At 46.3% G+C, this 12,329-nt stretch overlaps 1 protein-coding gene across 1 annotated transcript in view; it reads left to right on the forward strand.

Moving 5' to 3' along the window:
- TBX4 (T-box 4) overlaps window positions 1–12,329 on the forward strand; it is a gene marked incomplete at its 5' end in the record, with an annotated part of 33,693 nt that overhangs the window by 3,539 nt on the left and 17,825 nt on the right. The window contains 2 exons of the mRNA XM_010193064.1: window positions 8,767–8,886; window positions 10,726–10,873. Of these exons, the coding sequence (XP_010191366.1) occupies window positions 8,767–8,886; window positions 10,726–10,873 (268 nt within the window). The remainder of the gene's footprint in view (window positions 1–8,766; window positions 8,887–10,725; window positions 10,874–12,329) is intronic.

Genomic DNA, 12,329 nt, shown 5'->3' on the forward strand with positions numbered 1-12,329 from the left:
CCAGTACGCGCTCCCGGGTCGCCTCCGCGGGACGGGTGACCGAGCCCATTGGGCTATACATGCCTGTGTTTATGCATAAGTCTATAATTGTTCACAAATCCTGCCATTTATTAAAAGGAAGCATTTTCCAGGCGCTGAGGTCCTATTAAATCAAATTAATACAATCAGTTTAGATGGTAGCAAAGGGGACAGGGTGTACTGGAGGATGGAGATGCAGATGTGCACCCGAATCCCCTCCTGTAGCAGTCCGTCATGTTGTGCATTGCTCCGGAGGAACCCGCCTGACTCTGCAGAGCCACAGCGGGTTCCAAGTGCCCACATTTAAGAGTTCGGTGATTGGGGTTGATGGGGTTGTACGAGGGGTGGATAAAGCAGAAAACAAATGAGAGACATAATCTAAAATAAAATTACTATACTGATGGAGAAACAGGCATTGTAATTTTATTTACAGACACTTTGTTTTAACTGTTGTTTCATTGTGAGCAGGGAATAATAGGTACAGGAAAATTCAGTTCAGAGGCATCAACGTATGCCCCTGAAAAGTATTGAAAACTCTTGGTTTCCAATTGCATCTTCTTGTTTCTATTTGTTATTATTTAACAGAACAATTGTATATTCTTTTTAACCTTGTGGCAAACTCCGTTTTTTCTCTCATAATTCTTTGTGAAATGTCATCTTCCAGACCTTATTTCTGCAGGAAGTTAGTCTTCACATACACAGCCTTCCTGGCTCAGGATTTCTTTCTTTCTGTTGGCTTTTATTTATCTCTAGCAGCTCCCTAGTTTTTCCAAGGTGCCAGTCTTTGTGGCGTTGCAGTTTCTAACCAGATGTTGCCAGGAACAAACAATTTGATGAGGCTTATGGCTAATCAGTGAAAAATACCAGTTTATGGGATGTCTGGTCACTTTTTCATGACTGTTACCAAAGAGAAAATAATGTGACATTCCTCTGTGGCAGCACAACCCTCCCAGAGACATGAACAGGAGGCTCAAGGTACTGAAAGTGAGTTTTGGCTGGAGTGCAGGATGTGCACAGGTACAAAGATAGCTTCAGTCTTTATGGTAGCAGGTTTTAAGAAGCATATGTAGGAAAATATTGCACAGGGGAAAAAAGAATCAATAAAGCAGCTTGCATGTGTGGAAAAGACGCAAACCCCCTTTAGAAGTTCAAGTCTCATTTTAAAAGTGGCTTATTTCAGTTAAAAAAAATCTGTTCCTAATCAACTTTAGTAAACTAAAATAAAACTAGTTTTTAGGACATCAAGGTCTGAAGAAGTATAAATGCTTTGGCTAAGCTGGTGCAGCTTTCGTCTGTGAATAATCCTTTAAAAGTTAAATTTTCCATGGCTCTGTAGGGCATATGGATGCCCAGTTCTCATTACAATTAAAGGGAAATATTTGTTCAGAATCTTTTGAGGCAGTTACAAGAATCTCCGCTGAAGGTTTTTGATCTGAAAGCAAACCTTAATATCCAAGATCAGTGACGGAATGTGAGCCATCAATTTAAAACTTGGAAATAAAGTAAATATTTAAGGAATGTTTAATCTGCTTAGTCCTAAATTTGGGGTCCTGGAATTACCCTGTTCAGGCAAACTCCTGTTTTTAGAGAAAGGAGCAGGAGCAAACTCCGATGGCTCTTGGCCGTGCTGCTAAAGATGTCAACAACCTTGGCAAGGAAGGCAGAGCTTGTGCACGCCGAGTAGGGCAGGGCCGGGACTCTAGTTTTTAATACACTTCTGTCTTCAAACAGGAATCTTTGCTTTTAGTTTGTTGAACACATGGGATGCTCATGGTTAAGAGTGTTCCCAAAGCTTTCTCTGCGCGTCCTTGGGCTGGAGCTGTGGCAGCACTGGCCAGGGTTGCAGGGGAAGATTTGGCAAAGCCCTAATCAGCCAGGGATGATCCCCACCATTGCTCGGGCTCTGTGTTGAAGGCTTCTGGGCACAGAGGCTGTGGATCCTCTGCTCTGCCCTGATGAGCTGGGACATGGCCTCTCACTGACACGAAGGCTCCTCCAAAAGCCCCCATGGAGCTCCCACAACTGGAGGGGCTGCACCATGGAGGAAGCCAGGCTGGCAGGGGAGCAAACCTGTCCTGAAATGCTGCAGTGCCGGGTTGTTGGCCACACTACTGCACAGCTTCTCCGGAGGGACCTTTGTGTGGTGCTACCCATGCTGCCAGCACCCACCCCTCCTGTTCTCCGTTGCACTGGGACCTTTTCTGTTCAACCTCAGTTGTGGCAAAATGCAAGCACCGGAGAAGCATCCCATGGCAAGAAGACTGTCCATGTTTCAAGTTACCATGGGGCAAATAGAGGAAATGTTTCTAGACTGTGAAAACAGTCATCCAGCTAACCAAGTTCTCGTGTATGTGAGAAACAATGTTTTATTTAAAAATTAGATGCGCTAGCCAGAAGAAAAAAATACAACCTCACCATTCCAAAATAGAAAAATCCCTTAACTGTCTGACCTTCTCATCACTAGGTCATGGTCCTGCCACCAGATAAATCTCTCCTATCTGTCCATAGACTGAGAGTTCAATGTTGCTTGTGTTAGTGACAGTGAATTTGGGGCTGAAAAATGAACTACTGATGAGAACTCCTGTTGAACCTGTATTGTTTGTTATTCTGAGGCAAGGATCTGGCATGGGCTAATCCAGCACTTCAAAGTTAACGGCTCTTACTTTGTATACAGAACGTCATAGCGGAGTGGCGTGGGTGATAAGAGAAATAAGGGACTGAGGGTTAGGATACACTGGGAAAATGGGACCCTGTTGAAAAACTCTTTGATCTCTTTAAAGTATTTTCTGAAAGCAAGAATCTATCAAAAAGGAAATGCCATTTAAAAGGCTAAAAGAAACAGCTGACATCCCCAAATTTGTTTTAATCTGCCCCGGAGAATATTATTTTTAAAGATGCGTTAAGTCAGTGGAAGAAATACTTGTCAAAAGAAGGGAAATTAGAAAAAAAGCAGAAAGGTCATCAGAATGGAAACGTGGTTCTTGAAGCTTCTGCAGACCATTCCTTTCCCTTCTAACAATGAAGACGAGAAGAAGCATCCCTAAGCAGCCATGGCCAATTCTGAAGAAGAATCTGGGGCCATGTTAGTTGTTATCAGGGATATAGGCAGGTCACCTGCCTTGATGCTCTGAAACCATCACCGGTGGCATCTTGACATGCCCAGCAGCTTCCGAGGAGGTGGGCTTTCAGCCATAATATGGCTTGTTAGCCAAGATGTTGGGTGATTTCTTGTCTTTCTGATCCTTTCACTACTTGGTGTGTCATAAGCATCACCTTTCCAGACAGCACAATACAGGAGCTTCTGAAAATCCAGTTGTTGCTTTACTCGACCGCCCCAAAATCAAAGATTGTAAAATCGTTATCTGTCTTTGGAAAGCTTTATCTTATCGAAACTCCTTTTGAAAACAGGACTTCAGCTGGTGAAGGGCTGGAGGACATTTTTACCCGTTGAAAGGACAGAAGGAAGTGCTTGGCAGTATCTGAAGCACCATCAATAACATGGGGAGGTACAATGAGCACCAGTTCGCACATTCCCATGGGTCTGAGACAGAACTAACAGCCTTTGGTGAGAACATGACTTGGGTTGCTTCACCAAGACTCAAGTGTCTTGTTTCCATGCAGATTTCTGTATGGAAATACCAGTTGAGTTCCCCATGGCTTCCTTGCTTCCTGTGGGGTTAAAGGAACCCCTTCCTAGCTGATGCATCAGTAGGGGCATCAGAAATGAAGTTTGCATCTACACAAGGCAGATCAAATCCTTGTGAGCAGGAGGGTGGTGAGGCCTGAGGGGTTTTCAGAGGCCACTTTGTCACCCGGCAGTACCAAGGCATGAGCTGGCATGTCCCTGGGACACACAGGTCTTGGTGTGCAGTGCGTACTCAGATGGGTACTTTGAGCTCTTTGACCAGCTCTGATGCTCTTGGCTTTTCTGGCTTCACTGGATTGCTGTCCTCTGCCCAAAAAATAAGACTTAATTTGACCTGGGAACCTTGCAGTTGCCCAACTCTCCAGGACCAACCAGGCCTGCTTGCATGAGGATTAAAACACAAGATGCCCATAAAGTGGCCAACCCTGAAGAGCCTGAAAGGCTGGGAACTGGTGTCCCAAACGAAAGCAAAGCTTTCCTCTTATCGCTCTCTTCCAAATCCAACCAACCAATTACACATTAATTAAATTTTGTTTGAACATAATAGAATCTTTGGCTCCATGTCAGTAACTGCTCCATGGTTAAGGGGATTTGATAGTAATAGGATAAATAAATAAACAAGAGATGCTTATTCTAACAGTTCATTTTAAAACAATTTGTGAATATCATGTAGAGATAAAATGTGCCTAGCATAAACTTAGCTAAGCAGTGACTGCTTCATTATCAGAACAAATAATTCACTCGCACATCATCTTTGAAGCTTGGGAGGGCTACAGAATTGTGCTGCTTGTTTATTTTCCTGGCTTTTACTGGTTTTGCTACATTTCATCTGCACAGAACTGCAGGGAAGGGTTTAGCCAGGGCTGTGGCAGTGCAGTGCCAAGCCCCAGTGATGCCCACCCCGATTTCACCACCCATGATCCCCAGAGCCTGGCTCAGCCCCTCTGCCATCCCCAGGGCATCACCCTGCACAAGACTCCTGTGACTGGGTGCCAGGCCATGGTATTTTAATGCTGTATCAGATGTATATCAGAATATCATATAGTTTTTTGCCTCTGAAGGGCAGTAGGAGCTGCTGCCGTGGCACAGCAGCACTGTGCTCTTGCCAGTGCAGGGCAGGAGGTAGAAACGTGGCTGTAAGAGCCACTAAACCCAGCGGAGAGCTTTGAGGGGCATAGGAGACCACCAGGATGGTGCTGAAGAGTCTGGATGGTCTCTTCTTCACTGGCTTGAGCAGGAGGGAGGGAGAAGTGGGTTTTGAACGTGTCCAGAATTGGAGTCATACTGACTGAGTGTTTTGCAGATGAGGCTCTTGGAGCTGATGCTGGACCTGATGTCAGGACTGATGCTTGGTTGCTGGTGCTACGTCCCCGGTGCATCACTGGCTGTGGCACAGGCTTGTGGCAAGCAGGGGTCTCCATGGCTCCCACTCCCCAAGCAGCCCCTCTGGCTGCCCTGCCCTGGCTGGGAGCAGCCATCGCACCTAATGAGTGCTGGTGGGCTAGGCACACGCCTTGGGTGGCTTTCAAAAAAAATGAGTGTAAAAGGGAAAGAAACTGGGCCAGTCCTGGACTCCATCCCCCAGGGATGGTGGTGGTGTTTGCATGTTCAGGGCATCGCTGCAGCCCTGGGAGACTTTGTCCAAACAGGCTTTGGGTCTGAACAGAAGATGATGAGGCCAGGCATTGCTGCTTTTAATCTCCTAATTACTGGTGACTTAAACTTTGCCCAATAGTTGGTTTATCCTGTGCTGCTTGGATGTGCTACAGTAAATTACATGATTGAAAAGAAAAAAGAAGAAATTAAGACGCTAGATGTTCTAAAAATCCCTGATGCAGGACATTCACCTGGTACAACACAGTAACTCTCAAATTGTATAATTTCTGTGTTTCAATCAGTTTACATGCCCAGCACTTAACCTCGCAGAGCTTCCCTGTTTGCAGGGCTGCAGCCACCCTTGGCACAGGAGGTGGCACTGAAGGTCAGATGCCGCCTGCTCGGACACACTCCCTGGGAAGCCCCAGATTCCCAGTTTTTGTAACTGATTTCTACGCAGCAAAGGTCTTGCCCGGTCTGGAGTTATGTGCGGTGGCGGAAAGGAGGGTGAGCAAAACGCAGGTCTGCCCGGATCTTGCTCCAGACCCCCCACCAAAGCCAGGCTGAGCTTTCCCAGAGCTTGACAAGATGTTGGCAAGTTTTTAATTGCAACGCTGTCTTATTCTTCTTCTGCTGCTGGTCCCCGAGCGATGGAGGATGAAGCCAGCTATTGTCAGGGAGAGCTGGCTGGGGCGAAGCATCCTCTGCGGAGACGCCCATCCGCCCCACAGCGCCTGCCTGCAGAGATTTGGCAGAGGGTCCGCTTATGTAAAGCTACTACTGAGTGTAGAGCCCACGGCTGTGAGTAGCTCCATTGACCTGGAGTAAATTTGGGGAAGCGGGCAGCTTTTTGGCCACTTCCCAGGGCTGACGAGGAGCTGTATAGACCCACTGTAGGCATGGCCCCGCTCCCAGGCAGGGCTGGTGCAGCCCCGTGCCTCTGCCGTGGTTTTCTGCTCCCCTCTTTCAAATGGGACATTTAATAAAGGCCAGAACATGATATTAGGTACTCTCTCTTGCTTTAAAAAAAAAAAAAGAAACACTATGACTGCTTTTTCTTGGACCCAGCTCTTCAATTTGTCATGCCTTCCCACCAGAAATGCACAACCCATGTTTGTGTCGTATTGCAAAGAGATATTTACTAAATTACCCTCTGCCAAGGGGTTGAGAAATATGTTTTCATTAAGAAAATTAAACTGACAAGTCCCTGGACAGCACATTAGTAGCAGTTTTTTTTTTTTAAGGCTAAAATGCAGCAGGTAATAATAATGATGAAATGTCCGTGCACAGCCAAATTACTAAAATCTACCCCGTGTTTTCCTGGAAAAGAATGCGGAGAGTTGGCAAACTTGGTTGTGGCCGGGTCTGCCGACTGCCGAGTACAATGCTACCGCTGCAAGATAGCGAGCGGTTTGCAAGTTAAGCAACACCTTCAATCAGATGTGAGCCTCCATTTGTTATCCTTAAAGAATTTCAGCTGTATATATTATAGTAGTACTTTGGCTCTTTGTATTTATTTTAGAGGGCTATACTAAAGAACATTATAAACTCAGGCATGTCCATGCTATATGAACTCCATATGCTGAAGCTTAATTTTAAATGCCATTAAAAAAGCACTTAACATTTACAATATATCAGTCCGGCTACTTTAGCAGCTTGGATGTGCTGCAGTAAATGAGATGATTGAGAAAAAAAAGAAATTCAGAAGCTAGATGTTGTAAAAATCCCCAACGCAGGACATTCACTGCTATGACACAGTAACTGTCAAATTGTATAATTTCTGTTTTTAAAACAATTTCTCCTATTTTAAAATTTCATTTTAAAAATGTAATTTTAAGACTTAATTTAAAAAAACTAAGATCTTGGCATTCAGGTTAGATTCCTGTTGCAATTTTTTTTTTCAGTGTGTGAATTGGGCTGTGTATTCACAAATTGAAATATCCTACTGTATTTATCCAGGTGCTTACCTGTAGGAGGACAAGGTTAAGAGAGTGCAGAGTTTATGAATGAAAATCAAATACGAACATTGGTAAACCACCCCTTTTTAGTCCCAGCTAATTACATGGTAAACATCTGGAATTTATGCAGGGCGGTTAAAAGAGTCGATTGAAATGATTTCGAACAGGGCCCATTTTGTTGCCTTCTCCCCAAGCAGCGACAAAATGGTGCTGCAGAGCTGGGCGAGCACAGCCGGGTGCGGGAGCAACACGCGGGGAAAGGAGGGAGAAAGGGGAAGGGGCAAAGTCGCCTCAATGTCCAGTGGAGAAACGACAGCAGAATTTGAGCCCTTACGAATGAGGGTAATTAGAGTGACTCCAGGATGTGGCAATTCTCATCCTTCATCCCCTTACGCTGGTGGAAAGGAGAATTTTCTGTTTTGGCTGATTGCTTGAAGGCTGTGGTGCCGGTTTGCTCAATTGACTTGGTTTTTTTTTACTGGATGAGAAGGAGGTTGGGAAGATGGAGCCAAGAAAATAGTCACTCTGAGGATGTAAAGTGCCTGGTCCTGCAAATCCTGGCCCCGATGCAGTCTGGAGGGCTCGGGAAGCCCATTGCTGTACCCATCAGGGCCATCTCCTTTCGATCACAAGGCCAGACCGTGATGATACAAACTTATTAGTTTCATAGCTTTATTAAAAAATAGTTGTTAATATTTCAAAGATTCTTTAGATATGTAAGATAAATACAAATGTTCATTAATGATACACTGGTTTATGTGATGTTTCCCGTTTGTTTTTGGGTGCTACGTGTCCGCTGAAGTCAATGGTAAATCAGTGGGATGGGTGCATTCGCAGTGGAGAGCTCTGTGGTGCTGCTGGCTCAAACAAGGTTTAAGGGCGTGCTGTGGATTTAGGAAATCTGGGAATTTCCACTGCCAGAGGAGCAGTGTCTATCCACACCACTGCAGGATTTAACCCTTAGTCTCCCCTGGTCTTTACTGAGCCTCAGTTTTCAGTTTGTTGAAAGGAATGCAGGTTCAGCTGCTGTGAAGGAGATGGCATGATGGGACCGTGGTGTTGTGGACGTTGGGAATGTGTGAGTGAGAAAGCTGCGTGTGCTTGCTTCCTTCTAAGTGTGATTAGATCTACTCACTTTTCATGCACTTTATGTTGATAAGAAATCTGCATTTTTGGGGATGCCATAAGCCGGGCAGAGCCTTCTGGAGTAGCGAGGGTTCCCTGTCCAAGCCTTCCATAAGGGAGCTGTGTGACCCCCCCCATGTCTCTCTCTACACTCACCTTTTCCTGACACTGACCATAAGCCCCCTCTATATACCCTCATCTGTATTTATGCCCTATTTTGCACTGGTCTTGTGCAGCCCATGCTCTGGAAAGGGTGATTTTGATTCAGGTGACATATAAGCAGCAATAATGTCCTGTAGTTCATTTGTTCTAGCACACAATCATCACATGGTGGATCTACTTTTTGGGGGCCTACTCCAAGTTTCCATCATTTCCAGCACTCCACACTGGTCACTAACTTGTTAACCCTTTGCTTTTCCTAAGGAGGATGTTTCCTAGTTACAAGGTTAAAGTGACCGGAATGAACCCCAAGACCAAGTACATCCTGTTGATTGACATAGTCCCGGCTGACGACCACCGGTATAAATTCTGTGACAATAAATGGTAAGAGAACATTTCTGTTTGCCCTTTTTCTCCATAAGAAAATTGCAATTGGATTGACCGTTTGCTGTGCAAACTCAGAAACCAACATAAACACCTTCCCACGGGAGGGATGCCAGCATCCCAGAGCTCTCTTTTGTGGAGCAGAGATAGATACAAGAGCCAATAGCTAGACGTTAAAACCAAACAAATATAAAATAAAGTAAAATAGCATATTCTTAACAGGCTGGGTATTAACTGCTGGAACAAACGGCTGATGGAGGTGGTGGATTGTTTGTCTCTAAAGTGCTCAAGGTTGGGTGTCTTTTCAGAGGAGATACTTTAGGCCAAGCACAGGTCTCCTGGTCATGTGCGGGTGTAAGTGGGTGAAGCCTCAGCCTGCATTGTACCAGAGACTGGATGAGATGATCTAATGGTCCATTTTGGCCTTAAAAATTAGGTATCTATGTGAGTCAAGAAAAGTTTTAAATTCCTTTCTTCTATAGTAATATTTTGCTTTTAGGAGATGAGCTATAAAGCAAAACGGAGGGGAGGGGTGGGGAGTTTTCTCGCAGCCCAGGTTCAGCCTCGCTAATCCAGCAGACGAAGGGAGCAGCGATTCCGCCATCGCAGCCCAGTGCCAGATCCACCTCAGAGTTTGTTTTTACTTTATTCTTCCTCCAGAGTTTTCTTCTCTTCTGTTATTCTTCCTTTCCCCGTGCCTTGGAGAGTGAAGTTACTTACCCTAGAGGCAGCTATGATTTTTGCTTTCTGATGAAGGAAGGATGTTGTTTTCCCTTTTCAATTTTTACCCTAAATATGCCCAGCAGCCTCCCACACTGCAACCATTCACTGTGCTTTTCCCAAACCCTTCCACCGACTGCCGCCTGGTGAGAAGACAAGCAATGGAAAACTCCATAGTCATCTTAATGGGACTGAGCCTGGTGTCATCCTATAAAACTGCAATAATTCACTTGCACATTAGGGCTGCTCTAGTTTTAAAACATCCCTTTTCCGCTTGCTTTTGTCCCGGAGTGCTGCTGGGTAAGAGGAGTGGACTCAGGACCTCTCTGGTGCGACGACCACTTTGTGTTTTAACCGTTAAGCCCCAGAAGATGGATAGTTGTTAATTATGTTTAATTTAGCTTTTGCCAGCCCTAGAGCTGTTTCCCCTTTTCATTTTATTGCTGCTGGAAACTCTCTGTTGTTTTCAGTAATATTGGTTTATTGGTGTTTTATAAGAGGAGAGCAATGCACAGTGACGGGGGGGTTGCTGTTAAGTGATGGCTCATGGCTGGGTCTTGTGTCCGTGAGTGGTGGTGGTGGTGGTGGTGGGCAAGGGGAGCTGGCAGAGGGTGTGAGGGGCCAGCACGCGGCTCCAGAGCAGGGAGCAGCCCCTTCCCACCGGAGCTCCCACCCGGCCAGGGCCTCTTGGAGCCCTGCATGGCTGCACAGGGTGCCCCCACGCTGGTATCCACTCCTGCTCGCAGGTGCCTTCTCCTGGGGATGTGTATGAGACTGTCTCCCCTTGCAGAGTGGCTTCTGAAGGCTTCATCCTCTCCAAAAACCCAGACAAGAATTCCTCCTTGACCAGTGCAGCCGTAATTGCCATGTAGAGACACTGCTCCAAGGAAATGCCATGTGGGAGCAGAGATGGGGCTGCTCTGCCCTGCTGGATGTTGAAATGAGGAGCCCTGCAACCCCATGAGCAGCAGGAGCTTCTCCGAGCCCCCCATGCCCCAACACACACCCCCAGGGCTGGCAGGAGGGTGGGTGGGTCGAGCTCAAAGACAAAACTCTCCCCTCCATCCAGGCTGGTGAGCACCGCCGAGGTGATGCAATCTGTAACCGCTGTGTTTGCAGGATGGTGGCTGGGAAGGCAGAGCCGGCCATGCCGGGGCGGCTGTACGTGCACCCTGACTCACCAGCCACGGGAGCACACTGGATGCGGCAGCTGGTGTCCTTCCAGAAGCTAAAGCTCACCAACAACCACCTGGATCCCTTTGGACACGTAAGAGCGATGTTCTGCAAGGGTTTTGGGCAGAGGTGGGGCCGCGATGCCGACTTTGTGTCTGAACTGGGATGCTGGTTGGGATGTTGCAGTTAATTTAATAACAAGGAGCAACAGTTATTTATGCAACTGGGTGGGGAGTATTTCATGCGGAGGGAGTAGGGCTGCTGTTGCTGCCTGCGTGCTTCCCTGCGCTTGGAAATGCAGCCTCTGGCTTGCTCAGTCGTGTCCTGCCGGATGCCACCGACCTTTTATTTTCTGCCCAGGAACTTTCCGGGCAGCGCTGTGGGATTTTCAGCCTGGCTGTTGTTGCACGCAGGACATACGGCTCACAGAAACAGGTTGCATAAACTCCTTGTTTTCCAAGCTGGCTTTGGCAGCCCTATAAAAGATGAAGTATTTTATTTGGAAAATCTTAATTCATGTGTATTGCGAATGCAAAAGTGGGAAGTACACAGTTATCTACCACAGCACATTTAATAACTCAGGACAAGGGCCCTTCCAGCCTGCCAGGCAAACGAGTGCTTAGATAATGCATATAAAAATATGGATCTGTCTGGTTTGCACTGTCCGAGCTGAAAGTCACATAAAGATAAGCTGACTGACTGGAGGGAGGGAAGATAGAGTTTAAAATCCTTCTAGGTTTAGTGCCATCAGCTCCTCCTAGTGCCACAGGTAAGAGAATCTACTTTGTATCATCAAATGTGGTTTTTAACCTGCCAGTCTTTTAAGCAGCAGCAGTTTGCAAGGTGAGAGGAGGCTGTGAAAAGGTCCCAAAGAAAGGTGCTGAGGGAGAAGGGGTGCATCTGTTTTGCTCAAAATGATCATGCATCAAGCCTCTAAAGAGCAGGTTTTCACGTGGAATCAGTTGTCCTCATGCCATCTAAAAGCTTCACAGAAAGTGTGATTCTGACCCAGCTAAATCAGATGGAGCTTTCTGGGGTTGACTCTAGGGGCACGGTGACCCTACCAGCTTAAAATGCTGTTAAAGATCCCAAATTTCTGCTATTTTCATAATTTACTGCAAATTTTGAACTTTAAAAAGCATTGGTGCTGCAGCAGAGTGGGGCTCTGGCTCCATGACATGGTGATAACCTAGCCCCGCGTGAGGCCAGCAGCAGCGCCGGGACCTGACCCCCGTCCCCAACCTACTGACCCCAGCGAAACATGTGTGAGCTTCAAAGGCTAATCAGGACCGTTTAATGCCGATGTTATTAATCACAGGCAATCTCGCCCCTTCACTCTTCTTTATGGGGGAGAGCACCACGGAAATGAAATGAAAACGATTGTGTTAAGGGTTGCAGAGTAAAAATTACATAAAGCCCCCAAATGCCGACGTCTTGGTGTCAGCAGCCGTACCGACCTGCTTGCTTCGCACGTGGCATTTTTTTACTCCTGTGTTTTTCTCTTGGTTAACTGTGTAGATTAATATATGACTGTTTACGCTGCAAAATGT

The sequence above is a fragment of the Mesitornis unicolor genome, unplaced genomic scaffold (genome assembly GCF_000695765.1).
Source record: "Mesitornis unicolor isolate BGI_N332 unplaced genomic scaffold, ASM69576v1 scaffold40769, whole genome shotgun sequence".
Taxonomy (NCBI): domain Eukaryota; kingdom Metazoa; phylum Chordata; class Aves; order Mesitornithiformes; family Mesitornithidae; genus Mesitornis; species Mesitornis unicolor.